The sequence below is a fragment of the Cygnus olor genome, chromosome 1, assembly GCF_009769625.2.
Source record: "Cygnus olor isolate bCygOlo1 chromosome 1, bCygOlo1.pri.v2, whole genome shotgun sequence".
Lineage (NCBI taxonomy): Eukaryota > Metazoa > Chordata > Aves > Anseriformes > Anatidae > Cygnus > Cygnus olor.
Window position 1 is genome coordinate 43,227,685 of NC_049169.1, and position 15,578 is coordinate 43,243,262.

The 15,578-nt window shown below is 50.6% G+C and overlaps 1 protein-coding gene across 10 annotated transcripts in view; it reads left to right on the plus strand.

The window, feature by feature from the left end:
- ZC3H7B (zinc finger CCCH-type containing 7B) overlaps positions 1-15,578 on the plus strand; it is a 44,697-nt gene that overhangs the window by 22,148 nt on the left and 6,971 nt on the right. For all 10 annotated transcript variants that reach the window (XM_040554210.1, XM_040554158.1, XM_040554168.1 and 7 more), the window contains exons 12-20: positions 631-793; positions 880-1,041; positions 1,817-2,022; positions 2,762-2,862; positions 3,661-3,842; positions 7,510-7,595; positions 12,435-12,568; positions 13,835-13,940; positions 15,066-15,174. In XM_040554210.1, coding sequence (XP_040410144.1) covers positions 631-793; positions 880-1,041; positions 1,817-2,022; positions 2,762-2,862; positions 3,661-3,842; positions 7,510-7,595; positions 12,435-12,568; positions 13,835-13,940; positions 15,066-15,174 — 1,249 coding nt within the window. The remainder of the gene's footprint in view (positions 1-630; positions 794-879; positions 1,042-1,816; positions 2,023-2,761; positions 2,863-3,660; positions 3,843-7,509; positions 7,596-12,434; positions 12,569-13,834; positions 13,941-15,065; positions 15,175-15,578) is intronic.

The following is a 15,578-nucleotide window of genomic DNA, read 5'->3' on the forward strand; positions in this document are numbered from 1 at the left end:
CACATAACACTGAAGGGTGGGGCAGAGTAAGCCAGGTTTGTCTTAAAACTAGTGAAGTTCTTTGCTCCTCTCTGCCCCTCTCAGGAGACTTTTCCAGATAGTGTTCTGCTCCTGTCCTGTGTCTCCGGTCTTGGGGGAAAGGGTTAGGGTTACCTCTGGCTAGCAAGTTTGGAACACAAATTATTCTTCTCAAGTTCCTGTTGTCCTGCTGTCCCTGTTATGTCACTGCAGCGGAAAGTCTCCATCCTCAGATTAATCTGCTGCCTGAAGACTCACTGATAAGTGGCTGTTTGTCCTCCCAGGTAGCAGCGGAGTTGATTTGAGAGTTGGTGGTGATGGAAGGAACGGGAAGGAGTGAGGGGGGCATTGTTCTGTGTCTCATGATAGAAAATTGGTGTCTCCTTACCAAGAGTGAAGGAGACCTGTCCTTGAAGTGAACATACAACACTTGGTTATTTTTTTTAAAGATGCATGCAACTTTTTTTGAAATGTCATTTCAGATTGGAATGTTTTGATGAGGGAGAAAATGAGGAAGTTTTGGGGGAGACTGGAGCGGGATGTGGGGTTATGGAGTTTTCTGACCCGCGTGGTTGCAGAGCTCAGAAGTGATGTGTGTGTGGTTTTGTGCAGGTCAGCCTTGGTGGAGTGAGTCACCCAGCTGTGCCCAAAGTCACCGAGCACCTGCTGCCCCAGCCAGAACCAGTAATGCCCAACACAGCCCTGCTGGTGAAGAACCCCCTGGCATCCACTCATGTCTTCAAACAGGCCTGTCACATCTGCTACCCCAAAACAGGTGATGCGTTTGTTCTGCCACCTGGAGCGTTGGCTCACGCTAGGGTTTGCCTTTCCCCCGGCTGATGGGGCTCTTCTCTGCTGCAGGGCCCAAGGCTGGTGATTACACCTATCGGGAAGGCTTGGAGCACAAGTGCAAGCGAGATATCCTGCTGGGCAGGCTGAAGAACTCGGAAGACAAGACCTGGAAGAGGATCCGTCCTCGCCCAACGAAAACCAACTTTGTAGGATCGTATTACCTGTGCAAAGGTGATCTGGAGGGGATAGGGCTGCGGGTGGCTGGGAAGGGGTTGTAAGTTGTGTGCCGGGGCGGCTGGGAGAGGTCTTCTGCTGGTCTTGCTTCCTGTCTTTGGGGTCTTCCTGTCCCATCAGCAGCCCATGGGCTGTGAAGCCCAGTACAACCATAGTCAAGGCTTGGCGCTGCGCTGTTGATAAGGGCTTTGCTGAGAACCTGCCTGCTGTACACATGCCTGCGTTAGTCCCGCTCCACCCAGCAGCCACGCAGCAGGTCTGTGGCTCTGCCTAGGGTAAAGCTCTCAATGCCTGCTCCTTTGCTCCAGCCCATCCCGTGGTCTGTACGTGCAACATGACCGGACAGGTCCCTGAGGCAGTGTCACTACAAAGCACCTGCTGAGGTGGGGAGGGAGGAATAGCCGAGGTAACGGTCCCAGCTTACTGCTGAGCTGCTAGGAGAACTTAATCTGGATTGGCTTTAAAAGGGGGCGGTTAAGTTGCAGCCTGTCCCTGGCTGAGCACTGCATTAAAGCAGGCCTCTGTACTGAAACAGTTTCCCCAACAGATGGCATCTACCTGAGGATGTCACCACTTAGTAGTTTGCATTAACTTCACTGAGTGCCCTGGTGTACTCAAAGCTGGGGGGAGATGTCTCTTTTTCTTTAACTCTGTGTTTTCTTGCTTTCAGCTCCTTGTGAGGTGTGGGCAGTGGGAGGAGACGAAAGAGAGCTTAGTTTCTGACTGGGCCGCCCTCCCTGTGTGGTGGTGTGTGCTGTTTGTTGCTTTGTAGATATGCTTAACAAGCAGGACTGTAAGTACGGGGATAACTGCACCTTCGCGTACCACCAGGAAGAGATCGACGTGTGGACTGAGGAGAGGAAGGGGACCCTCAACCGCGACCTCCTCTTTGACCCGTTAGGTGGCATCAAGCAGAGCAGCCTCACCATTGCCAAGCTCCTGAAGGAACATCAGGGCATCTTCACCTTCCTCTGTGAGGTACAGGACTGGGGGGGGGGAAGTGGCCGCCTTCAGCATCTCCTCCGTGTGCCTCTGCTGGGACATTGATGTGCCCCAGCCGGTGCCCTGTGCCCAGAAGGACAGCGAGCAACGGATGCAGCCACGTAGGAGGAAGGCGAGGTAGTTCTCCTCACTCCTCCAGCTGCACGAGGTGCACACAGCCACAGGGGACCACGCTCCTCTTCTTCTGCCTAGAGGTGTTGTTTTGAAGTGTAATTTGGCTCCAGCTGCTTTAAAAATCACAATCCCATAACGAAGCAGCTTCCCGCCTGCTGCCTGTGCTGAACCACTGACTCAGTCACTTAAGGATTAGCTCTTGTCCCCTTGACGCACTGCAGCGGAGAGTTCCCCAAGTTGGCAGTGTTATATGTGAAGGGAGATGTTCTTAGCTGTGAGCTGGCTTTTTTTGTTATTTTTCCCCATCGTTTCCCCCTTGTTCTTGCTCTGTTGTCCAACTGGGAAAGAATATGTGGCTCTGACCAAAATTTTTCCAACCGCAGTGGAAAATACTGTTGAGAATGAGCCAAAAATGTTGTCCTGAAGCCTTTCCAAAAGTTCACTTACTTTATTTTAAAGCCCTACCACAAGGTTTTCACCAGGCTTGTTCTAACTTTGAACATTAGAATAGGCTGGCTCTGCTTCTTCTTCCCCTTCCAAAAAAAAATGGCTCTGGTTCACTTCTAAGATTTTCCCAGCATGCTAATTCTTCTCTTCTCAGATTTGCTTTGACAGCAAACCCCGTATTATCAGCAAAGGGACCAAGGACACACCAGCTGTCTGCTCCAACCTTTCTGCCAAACACAGTTTCCATGACAACAAGTGAGTGAATGTTGGTTGTGCTGATAGGAGCAATCTCTCACACGTCCAGCCAGTTTAACTCCAAGCCCCTGGTCTCTCTCTTTCTCTGTCTCTCTCTCTCTCTGTCTCTCTCTCTCTCTCTCTCTCTCTCTCTCTCTTTCTCTCTCTCTCTCTCTCCCTCCCTCTCCCTCTCTCTCTCTCCCTCTCTCCCTTCCTCTCTCCCTCCCTCCCGTGGGTTCCAATCATAGGGTAGCTTAAAGACATGATCAGTAGTGCTGTACGCTTCTCCCTGTGTGTTTGCTTCTGGTGCTGAGGGATTTCCGGCACAAGCAAAGCCCTTTTGGAATCACCTTAAGTTTTCCATGACTTAATTTGCCTTTGAGTTTGGCCTTTATGTAAAGGTCAATCCAAAGATCCTTTAGCTCGGGATCCTGCCTCTGACTGGCTGATAATGAATGTTTAGGAAAACAAGTGTAAGAAACATGTCAAGTACACAGTAATACAACCCCTTCTGGCTCTTGGCAGCCTGAGACTTGGAGAGTTGCTGAGCCAGAGGAGTTGTTATATTTGCTGCATGTTTTAAACTCTGTCTGATCTCTGATCTTGAGCAGGGCATCACCCATGGGCTGAAGAGACTGCAAATATCTACCTAGATTTTATACAGAGTGGGAGGACGGGTGGTTGGTTTTCCCAACGGGAGTTTGCCTCTCTCAGAGTTGATCATCTGCCTTCCCAGTCAATTGTGTGAAAATCAGACGTAAGGAGGAGGGCTGAAGATTTGGTCCTCCAGTGATTAAAATTTCCCTGGCCTGGCTGCAGGTGTCTGGTCCACATTGTGCGTTCCACCTCCCTGAAATACTCCAAGATCCGCCAGTTCCAGGAACACTTTCAGTTTGACGTGTGCCGGCACGAGGTGCGTTACGGCTGCCTGCGCGAGGACAGCTGCCACTTTGCTCATAGTTTCATCGAGCTCAAGGTCTGGCTGCTGCAGCAATATTCAGGTGAGTGTGGCTTGGTGCAGAGCTGGCGATGCATGCACCTGAGTTTCCTCCAGCACGTGCCTGCGGCCGGTTGGGAGGGAAAGGGGGTGATTTGGGAGTGCTGAGAAGTTGTTGCTCACTTGATCTCTCTCCTCAGAGACACAGAAAATAGTGCCAAGGTGTTCTGTGAGGTGATTCGGATCTTGTTCCTTTACAGGTGCTCCTGTAAATTGCAGACCAGGAAGCTTTTCCTTTGGGAGCAGCTGCATAAGTTGAAATAATTGTTAGGTAGGGCTGAATCCCCGGAGGTGTTTTGGTGCTTAAATCCTGTGGAAGACCCTAAATAGCAATTGGGTCCCTGAATGAACATCTGATGCAGTGAGAATAGCAGCACGCACAGGTGACAAAGCAGTTATAAAAAGAAAGGCTGTGTGTCTTCAGTTTCTCTGAACAAATTCACCAAGAGTGGAGAATGACAAGATACTTGGTGTTTTCCAAAAAGGCTTTGATGGCGTGCCTCTGAAGAGGCTATTACAGGGATTATATTCAGGTCACTCATACAACAACACTGCCACATCCGGCCCTTGCACTCCTTTCTCCCTCTGACAGTGCTGGGGGGTTTGTCTTGCTGCTCTCCTGTTAACTGAGTGGATGGGGGTCCACCCAAAATGTTGCCTGGATGTTTTTTTCACCATGGGGTCTTGTTTAGTGCAGGACCCAGCCTGGTTAATGGGAGTACTTCAGAGAGAAAATATGGTTTAGATTTTTCTTACCATTCTTTGATGTACTTGGGAGCAACTAATTTAATTTACTGTTCAAGTGCCTGTCACTGTAGCTCATGCAGTCCTGAGCCTTGGCTTGGCTTGGCTCACGAGGGACAGGGATGAACAAGATGGCAGATGCCATCTGTATTCTTTTCAGTTGGCCTCACTCACTTGTGGCCACAGGAAATTAAAAAATTACAGCACTGGAGTTTCTAAGACAACATGTTGCTTGTGAGCCGTAGGCAAGGATTGCTGCCCTAAATGTTAATGATACTGCCCGTAGTACTCTGGGCACTCTAGTATTCAAGCAGCTTGCTCCTTTCCCCACTCTATGTTTTTGTTTTTTTTTTTTTATACCTAGAAAAAGTTTCTTTTCTTTTCTCTCCTTCTTCCTTCCTTTTCTGCCTGTAGATGAAATGGGTAATTGATTTTTGCTTCATGCCTTCTTTCCTTGAAGGAGTGACTTCCAAAGGGAAAACTATGAGCTGAAACAATCCATGAGTTTAGCTGCAAAAGTGGTCGGTACATCTTCTGCTTATTCCCATCTTTTCCAACAATGGGAGAGCCATCATCTTTCTGATTTTTCTGCAAGGCTGTTGTATATATGAGCCTGTTCTCCTTTTGAGCTTTCTTACCTGGAGTGATAGATTATTACCTCTCTTAAGTGTAGCCCTTGTTAAGGCAACAGAGATGAAAGGTAGCTGTCACCAGTCTCTGGGAAGGCTTTAGCTTTGGAGTAGAGAGTTTGATTTGGGTACCATCTGCTCTGCAAAAATAGGAAGGGGGCATCCATCATTCATAGTAGCTTGCATTTGAAACCAGTGGGCTGTTGCATTTCACAGCCATTTGAGCTTTTACAGAGCATGTGGCTTTGCTCATGGGGTAAAGGATTGTACTAGCAGGGTGAAGGTTCCCATGATCTGAAAACGGGGGCGAGCAGGACGGTTTCCTTCCTCACTGTGGCTATTCACAGACATCTTGCTATCTTCTTCCATCGTTGGAAATCACAGGGTCTTTGTCCTCACTAGTGATGTTGCAAAAGATGCTGAAATGTTAAAAGTGATCAGCATATCGGCCTTTGCTTCCCAGAGTGTCTGTTTGGGACAGTTCATGCTTTGTAGAGCTGGCATATCGGAAAACATCCTTCCGTATCTGGGAGGGCTTTCTTCTGACCACTACATTTCTAGACCGTATTATTGAGTTAGTTCAGATTTCTGGGAGTGGGAGAAGGCAGTCGCTTGCTAAGGACTTCATTTGAAATTCAGTCTTCTGATAAGAGCTGTGTATGCTCTCTGCATGCCCAGTCTCACAGTGCAGGTGTGCAGAATGGCGAAGATGGAGATTGCTTTGGCCCTTTCTCTGCCACATCCAGTGCAGTGGATTAACTCTCTGCTGTGGTTTTCCCAGCTTTTTAAGGTTTGCCTCCAAAGAATGGATCAGGGCTGTGTCCAGCCCTGGAATACTTGGACATGGGAGAGGGAATTGCAGTTTTCCTAACTCTTCACAGTGTCCTCTGGGATTAATGGTCAAGAAGAAGAAAATCTGCAAAGAGCTCTGAGTTGGGAGTACCGGCTAGGCAGCAGCTGCCATTTTGGAAACCTAAGCAAAACTTCTTGAAGAAATTCTTTTCATCCTGTCCAAGCCCTGTACAAACAGCAGTATTGTTGTCTGGCAGGCACTTGGACAGCTGAAATCACAAATGGGGAAACTGAGGTCAGGAATGCTGTGGCTTACTGAAGTTGCACGTAGCCGAAGCTGAGAGGAAAACTTGTGTTTGCTGGCCCTTATGTTCTGGAACGTGCTGGCTCCCAGATCAGAGATGCAGCATGCCTGGGGAACACCACACTTCAATAATAAAGGCCATTGGCAAAAGCAAAACAAGGAATTTTGCAACCTCTCTGTGCTGGGGATGCTGCACCAAGGCCATCCTCAGCACCCCACTTGTTCCCGTCAACTGGCAGTTGTAAGATACTTCTTCAGTTTGTTTTGGCAGGTATCTCAGGGCTTTATAGCACTTTAAAAAACCTTGGCTTGTCTCTAACAGAGACACACTGACCAATTCCTACTCTTACATACTTTTCTCTTGACATCTAGTACTCTGAGAATTGCAGCAGCCATCTGGCTGGTTGGTGCTGGCAGGGGCTGTTCCTTCACCGCTTGAGTTGGTCAGGAGATAATTCCTTAGATAAGCTCTGACCAACCTTTTTTCTCGCTGACTGATGTGTTTCTGATTCCTGAAACCTTGCAGATCTTTCTTCGCTGGTTACATAGAAGCAGCTGTTCCTTGGTTGGTGTAGCACTTCTGGTCTTGCTGCCTTGGGTGGACTTGGTGTTTGTGTTGAAATGCAACTTTCTTTTTCATCTGTTGATTGATGAGCACCTCCAACAGCTTGAAGTGTGTAACAGCAGGGATTAGGTGAGACTTCTGGGTTTTGGGAGATGCTAGATGTCTGAGACAGTGAGATATCTCAAATCTTCCAGGCTAGTGGCAAAACTCAAACTAAGCATTGTCTTCAGAGCCTTGAGTAGGATCAGTTGATAAGGTGTTGGGGGAGAGCCTTGCTTTAGGTCTCAATACCTGGTCAGGAATCAGCGTCAGTCTTGGAGTCAGCATCAGGGTCCTTTGTGCACATCCTCAGCAGAAGACCAGGTCTGAATGAGCCCAGGAGACCAAACTCTTCCCCTTTCATCTGGCTTGAGCAGGAGCGCTGGAGAGAGTTCCTTCCCTAGCCTGTGCCTGAACAGGTTCGGTGGTGGTGTTGGGTTCCGTCACAACCCATGTTCTGATGTTCCCGGTGGGACTGTCAGTCACGCGGGGATTCCTGAGCCACAATGTGGGAATAGCTGCAAACCCTCCCTCCCTCCCTCTCTTCTGTTGGTTGAAGAGCTGTAGCTCAGTGCTGTCTCCTCCTTCTTGTTCCCAGGAATGACCCACGAAGATATTGTGCAGGAATCCAAGAAGTACTGGCAACAGATGGAGGCACATGCCAGCAAACCAGCCAACAGCATGGTAAGGTGCATCTCGGGCTCGCAGCCTGGTTTTGCTTCTAGCTGCTCCAGCACGTATTCTCTTTTCCTTCCACTGCTGTGCCTCACAGCTCCCAGGCAGACCAGGCTGGCCACTGAGGAGGAGGGCAGCTGAGAGTTTTCCTGTTTGCAGTGCTAGTGACGATCTTTGCACCTCGTTTTGCAGCGTTGTATCTGCTCAGTTCAGTGGTGGGGAGAAGCCTCCAGAGCAGGGAGGGCAACGCACGGAGAACGGTGCTTCCAGCGACACCTTGCTAGTGAAACCAGGAGACCTGGGGGATCCTGGCCACACAGGGTAGGGATCAAAGGGGTCCTGCTGCCCTTTAGTGACCGACAGATGATATGGCAAGTTTGGAGGACTCAGGAAGTGACTCATGACCCGTGGGACTACTCTGAACACTGGAGTGGGTGGAACTGGCAGCTCAGCTGTTGCTGAGGTTGAGGTCTCCTGGGTGACAGCTCCCAAACGAAGGTGAAGTGCCCTTTTTCCAACAGTAAGGCAGTATCCTGGAGGCAGTAGGGTGCCGATGCTGGGAAAAGCAGGTGTGATCACCTTGGGTTAGCCCACCAGGAAAGACTCGGGTGACTTGCACTGATGCTGTCAGTGGGCTGTGTCCAGCAATCTACTGGTTATGGTGCATGAGGTGGAGTCATCTTGGAGGAAATGCTCAGCAACATACGCACGTTCTGCTGTTGTGGGCAGAAGTGGTTGGAGGAGAGGGTGCTGACTGAGGAATGGGAAGGAACGGTCCAGAGTAACCAAGGTGTCTAGTTCCCAAAGCTGTCAGAGTTGTCTGAGCAGTTTGTTCTAACCTCTCAGGAAGCTATAGGTTTGGTCCTGAAGGTATGGGACAAGTTTTTATAGCCTGTGTTGCATGAGCAGTGAGCCCAGATGATCTGGATGGTCCCTTCAGACAGAGCTGGCTAGGCTCTCCTTCTAGCCTGGCACGGGGGCAGAGACAGCTACCTGCATCTCTGCAGGGGAGGAAGCTAACTGTGAATCTGCAGCAGTTTGTGACAGTGGTTGGATTTATATCAGCAGTCCCTTCCCCATGGAGATTGAAGTCGTGACTGGTTCTGTCCTGCCTGCAGTGGATCTGCCTGTGTTTTCCAGAAAGCTCTGTCTTGTCGTTCTCCGTGCATAATGTGGGGATAAAACAGGATAGATGGATGGCTTGTGAGCCTTGCAGCTTCGAGTTCGCCTTTGCCTGGAGGTGCTGCCGTTAGAAGAATGAGCTGTTTGTCAGGCATGGTCTGAGATGTCCACGGAAACACGTGGGATCTGGATGCTGAGCGAGGGTTTCATTTCCAGCTGTTACAGCTTGCAGGGGACAGAGGTTGAGGAAGAAAAATGCCAGTGCCTGCTACGTCAGCCATCAGGAGATGGGCAGAGAGCTTTAATTTCAGGGTCTGTTGGGCAATGTTTGGGACTGGTGGCCAATGGCAAAGTCTGTTTGCACCCCAGAAATGCCTGGCGTAAAGCTGGTTTGCACCTCAGCCCTCCCAGGGCCTCGGTTTGTGCAGAGGCAAAGCAGGAGCCTTGTTGGTCCAGTCAGAAAGTGCCTACCAGCGGCACCATCCGTGGTCTTTAGGGGTTGGCAGCCTGGCACTGGGCAGGGAGGCAGTCAAGTCAGTCAGATGTATCTGTTTGCAGTAGAAAACCATGGCTTTGGCATCAGCATGTGTTCAGACAGAGAGCTGTGCTCTGGGATGAGACGTGGGCTTGCTGCTGAAGACCCTGGGGGCAGGACTAATGGATCTGTTGAGAGCTGTTTACTTTTGCCATTATGCTCTTCAGTCCAAGCAGGCTATCGTGACTCAGAGTTTTCCTAGCGTCCTCCCAGCTTTCGAAGTTGGCTGCCTGGCAAAGACAACTTCCCAGGAGTGCTGTAAAAGCAGAACTGTCCTTCTCACCGCCCAGGGTGATCTATGCTTGCCCCGGCGCCCTCTGGTCAGCGGAAGCAAAGTTGTTCCCAGGGACTTTGCTGCAGTTTTGTCCCAGCTGCCAGCTGGACTCACGTAGCAGCTGGGGCCAGCCAGTTGTGGAGAAGAGATGCAGGCAGCACACGGACGCCTGGCAGCCATGGTGACACAGGTCGGGAGACTTAGCAAGAAATGGAAGATGACGATACACCACTTGCTCAACACCTGCCAGGGATCTGGTACTTGGTCCCACGTGTTTGATCCCACACAGGCTGACGTAGGAGTAAACCCTGTGGCTGCAGATGGAAGAGGTAGTCATCAGGAGCGATAGCTGTAGGTAGTTGGGTGTCCTCAGCTCCCACTGCATCCTTGGGAACTAAGGGGTTTAGCCCTCCGTTCTTCTGTTTCTTGGGGGCTGTTCTGTTTTACCCCACTAGCCAGCTGCAGAACCACCATAAAAACTGCCCTCAGAATTAGCAGCTTAGGGAGAGGAAAGGAACATCCCTCCCTCTCCTGAGGAGTACTTGTACCTAAGTACAGCTCACTCAGGTGGCTGAGTAACCCAGACCCCCTGAATAATCCCCCAAGGGGCACATGGATCCTCCAGAGAGCATTCCAGTATGACCGAAAGGAGTTCCTGAAGTTGGGAGACATGAGTGGCCGTGCTGGGGCTTTGCTTTCTGCAAAGCCTGAAGAGGGGAGCTGTCGTGCCAAAGACTTATTTATTTGGTTGCCATGGTGCACAGCTAACTCTATATTGTCTGGCTTCGTAACAAGGGGTGGTGCCACAGCCGAAGGCACTTTTGCCTGGCTTGGTCTGCTAGAGCCTCATGTGATACTAATTTCCACACTGTTGGTTATCAGCAGCCTGCCAGGTACGTGTCTTGCCTTTACAAATACAGTCATGTAGCAACAACACCAGCAGCTTTGATTTTCGCTTTCCTCCTAATCCCCTGGGAGCGCACATGCCCGCTGGATTGGCCAGCAGTTTGCGTGATTCTCGTGAAGAAAGGCATGGGACTTCTTTTTGTCAAGAATTTCTGAAAAAGCGGCCCAGAGCACCAGAATTACCTGAGAAACACGTTCTCTATTTCTGATGTGTTGTGCCTTCTGGAACCACTTGGTTTTTCTTTTTGTTGGGTCAGTAGATTTGAGCCAAGCTTCCTGACCGTGCTGTGGAATCTGTCTCCTGGTGGGTTATATGGTAGATAGCACTGGGCTGGTAAAAGGGAGCGTTCCCTCGGTGCTAATTTGTTACTTCGGCTCTGTAGTTTTGGTGGGTCATCGGCAAGCTGTAAAGTAATTCTCTTTGGACACCAGGTGGAGATTAAAACTACTGATCAAAGGCCACATTTGAGAGAGAGGTACAATATTGCCTTCTGTGATATCCCGGGTCTCAGCCCTGCTCATTCCACAGCAGGCCACTTTGACGTGAGTTGGTGGTCACCGGCGTTTGTGAAAGCTGACGGATGAAAAGGTCACGTGCCCGATGCCGCCAGAAGGGCTGCCGTGCAGGCAAGCAGGCCAGAAACACCGCCGCTTTTCAAGAGAGATGGTGGTTCTCCAGGAGGGTCCTTTTTCTGGGACATCTGCAGCAGTGAGAGCCTCTTGTAGTCAGCACAGACAAAGGTCAGCTCTCTCGTTAGCTTTTCACAGTGCTGGAGGACCTTTGTCTGTCAGATCTGCTTCAAAAGACTGGGTCTGGAGGGTGCAGAGCGGTAGTCAATAGCTTACGTAGTGTTCCTGGGAGATGCTTTGATTCCGCACCATCCTGTGCTTGCTATTTTCCCTTTGAGAGGTGATGCACATAGGATCCACGCTCCCGCTATTGCTGGCTCCTCAGGGACATTGCCTGCCTGTCTGCTCCTTGTGAGATGCTCAGGGTTAGAAGGCAAGGCTGCGGGGGCTGCTTGTGAGGTGAGCAGGCAGTGAGCTGCCTACTGGTATGTGACCTTTGTTGTTGGAGGTTCTTGCTTGTACCCTCACATGTGCCCGTGCCCGGAGCTACTGGCGTGCAGTCAGGTTTGCTCTTTGGTTTGGAAATGAGCTGGAGACACCAGCCTCACGTCTTCCAGTGGTGGTATAAAATTTAAATGACTTTTTAGAGATTTGCTCAGAAAATACGAGGCAATGGTGATATGGGATTCGCTCCATTTTTCCCCCGACAGCCTGTTGGTCATAATCCCAAAGCAGATGTCTCACAGTGACGGGTAGGAGGCCAATGAAGTGAAGTGGCTGAGAAGATATGAAGTATGTGTGTTAACGGTTGTACCTCTGTCCAGAGATCGCGATTAACTGCCTGCGAAACCCACAGCAAAGGAACTGTGAGGGATGGAAACCTGCCCAGAAGTTGCTTTGAAGGGTATTAACAAGAGGATCTAGCTCTGCCTTCAGTGTGTCGAATGCTGGATGTAACACGAGCCTCTTGGTCCAAAAGCAGGTCCTGTCTTGTGTCACGCTCTGGCTTCCCCCCAGGGGCTCCTCCAGCTGCACGACCGAGCTCCCTCCGTGGATAGCAAGGGACACACGGATTGCCTTCCCTGCGGGGAAGTGGGGATTAAGCGCTGGGGCAGGTCCTGCAGAGCTTGTCTGTACATGGCGATACGCTGCAGGGGTTTGGCAGCCAGGCCTGGTCAGCGCTGGCAGCTGCCAGGCTGGCTGCGCTCTTGGCCAGACGTCAAAACCCAGGGAATCGTGCTGAAGCAAGCAGTGGTTTTGCTCCTGTCTGGTATCTCGACAGGCCACCAGCTAACACTGGCAGAGGAGAGTCGGGCTGTCTCTGATTTAATCCAGCTTGTCACTGGCACGCGGGCATGCAGGGAGCTGCCAGCGCCTCCGCGGCATTTTAAGGGGGGTGCATTCAGCTCTGTTTGCCTGAGGTGCTTGTTCTCTTCCCCAGGCTTCTCCCCGCGCTCCCACGTCGAGCACCTTTGACCTCCAGATGAAATTTGTGTGTGGCCAGTGCTGGAGGAACGGGCAGCTGGTGGAGCCAGATAAAGACCTCAAGTACTGTAGTGCCAAAGCCCGCCACTGGTGAGCAATGCAACCTTCTCTTTCCTCCACCCCTCCTGAAGGGCAAGAATTTCTCCTCTTACCTTCTCAAGGGCTTCATTTGGCTTTGTTGGAAGAGGCTACGAGGCTTCCTAGCAGCCTCTTGCTCCTCGGGGTGTTTTATAGTGAGCTTTGCAGGTAACTGTTTTCCAGTTTCCAGCTCTCTTCGCTACTGTTAGGACTTGCAGCCAGCACTGTGCTTGGTGCATCACAGCCAGGCTCATAAACCTGGTGCTTGCAGTCCAGTTTTTGCAATTCCCTTTTCTCCAGTTGTTATTATTTCTCCTTAAGAAGGTCACTAAGATAGCTCTCCTCTGCACTTGTTCGTACTCCGTGCTGTTTGAAGATGCCTGCCATGTCACTATTAGCAATGATTCAAGGTGTTCTGCTTCCTTTTAAATTAGTTTCCTTGGCCCTTTCATGGTTTTTGTTGCTCTGCTCTGATGCATGTCTTGTCCGTTTGCAACTCCAAGTTTCTTGGGGCCCATAAGGACGTTTGTTTTGATAGAAAGGGAGTATCAGGGGGGAGGGAGCCACTGGGATATGGAAACGGTGGCCCCTCTCACTCAGGCGACCTAGCAGCATAGGATGGAGCGGTTTATAGGGCGTCAGTTCCCAAAACGCAAGCCACAAAGGCGCAGTCCAGCATCCTATTGCAAATATAAGACCTTTGATGAAAAAGACACAGAAGCAGCATCGCTGGAGGAAGCGAGCAGGAGAGGATCGCTTCCTGGAATGGGAGGATAACACCTCTGTGCAGCTGCTGAACAGAGCTGGGGCTTTTGCTCAGGGTACCTCCTGGTGCTGCAGGAGACTTAGTACTTACTGGCACCTGTTTGTAAGACAGTGCTTGTAATGACTTGCATTTACACTGCACCTTTCAAGCAGAAAATATTCCCAAATGTTTTTCATGGATCTGATTGCACAAGAATTGGCTGTGTCAAAGGGTGGAACACAGATGTTTAGTAATCCATGGTGATGCCACGCAAGACTTGGGGGAGACTTTTGTGGCTTTACGGAAAGATATATCCCAGGAAACATGTAAAAAGTACAGGGAGAAATCCTCCTAAACACCCTTCTTCTGGCTTCTCTGCCACAGATGCGCATATCTAGGAGCAGCCAGATAGTGGCAGGGATGAGCTGGACTGTAGGGTCTGGTCATCTCTCAATATTCGAGGGTTTCTGAGGAAAACAAAACCTCGTTCTGTTCTTCCTTTTGCCTCTGTTGATTTATTCTCTCTTCCTTAGTTGGACAAAGGAACGTCGTGTTCTGCTGGTGATGTCCAAAGCAAAGAAGAAGTGGGTGTCTGTCCGACCACTGCCTTCCATCCGCAACTTCCCACAGCAATATGATGTAAGCCCCACAACTGGCTCAGCCAGGTGCCCCTTCCCCTTCCCTCCCGGTTTGTGCAGTGCTTTGAGGCCTGGTCCCTTGTAGACCTGGCAGGGAAGCAGTCACGTGTTGGATGAGGTGGGAGGGCAGCACAAACTGAAAGCAGAGAGATCTCAGACACGTCCAGCAAAAGGGTGGAGCAGAAAAAGGAGAGGCACTCATTTAAACCACCCTGTTACACACGTATGCAAGTTTCTAACGCTGCTGTTAATGCAGTCACCGTCTCAAGAACTGGCTGGCACAGCGTTTGGTGATGAGATTTAAGTCTCCCCTTAGGTCAGGGTTTCTCCATGTGGGTGAGAAGGAGTACTTGGGAGAAGCCTGTCCCTGCCTTTGCTGTGGCTGGACTGCTGTCTGTTGTGAAACTTGCCCAAGATGTGTTTTGAAAGCAAAAGTAGGAACTCAGCTAGAAAGCCACGTGTTGTGAGGAAAACTACAGATATCCAACCTCCATCCCCAGCCCGGAGTATGGCAATTGATAATCTCTCTCTCCCTCTCTTATCCCTGAATTAGAAAGCTCCTCTCCCTCCTGCCTCATGGGATCTGCTGCCCCTTAATCCGTGGGCAGCTGCAAGGCCATCTGTGAGGTCTTGGGCGCTCTCCAGTTGCGGGCCTGTTGCTAGAAGCTGGGGGGGGGGGGGCAAGTTATTTATGGCTGTGCCAGTAGGAGATGAGGCCAGCAGGTGAGTCGGGGGTCATGGAATAGAGGCAGGTTGCCCCTAAGGCCACTCTTTGGCTGGAGAATGCGTCACCTTTGGGGACCAGCAGTGTGACCAGCAGGAGACACTGTTGGGTCAGTCCAGGCTGCTCCCTGCTGCCTCACCCCTCGACCAGTTGCATATGGGAATGGGAGAGAGAAGGCAGGTGCTGAACTGAGCTGCCTGCGGGTTTGTAGGGAAATCTTACCTTTCGTGTCGTCAAGAGCTTGAGGAAAAGAAGCGTGAGTTAACAATGTGTGATGTGTCCTGTTTTGTGACCTTTCCTGTGTGCGATTTAACGCCCTTGTCGTTTTTTTTGAGCCCGCTTTCCCCTCTAGCAAGGAGTGTTTGAGCAGATGCTATATTTTGCTCTCTGTCTCTTTAACAGTTGTGTATCCATGCACAAAATGGCAGGAAATGCCAGTATGTGGGCAACTGCTCCTTCGCCCACAGCCCTGAAGAGAGAGACATGTGGACCTTCATGAAGGAAAATAAAAGTGAGTGGGGGAAATGCGGGCAGGGGACGCTGGGTCAGTTAAGGCACACTCCTGACAGCAGAGGTGGAGCAGACAAAGCTCCTGGTACCATGAGCTTAGGTGGGGTTATGGGGTAGATTTATCTACAGTGTCCCTCCAGTTGCCTGTGCTGTCCCAGGCCTGGCCCTGTATGGAGCTCTGCCACAGCGCCAGTCCTGACCTGTAGCTGCTCCCGTATCTTTCTTGTCTGTCTTGTATCTGCCTTGGCTTTCTTGCCCGGTTCTGCTCATACGCCGTGCTCCTGGGCTGCGGCACTCCCTGTTCATAGCATTGTATGCAAAGGAGTGGATTTGAGATCCTGAATGAGAACATCACTGGGTGGTGCCTTTGCAGAGGAGCTGGTCTGGAATTAATTACGCGGGCTC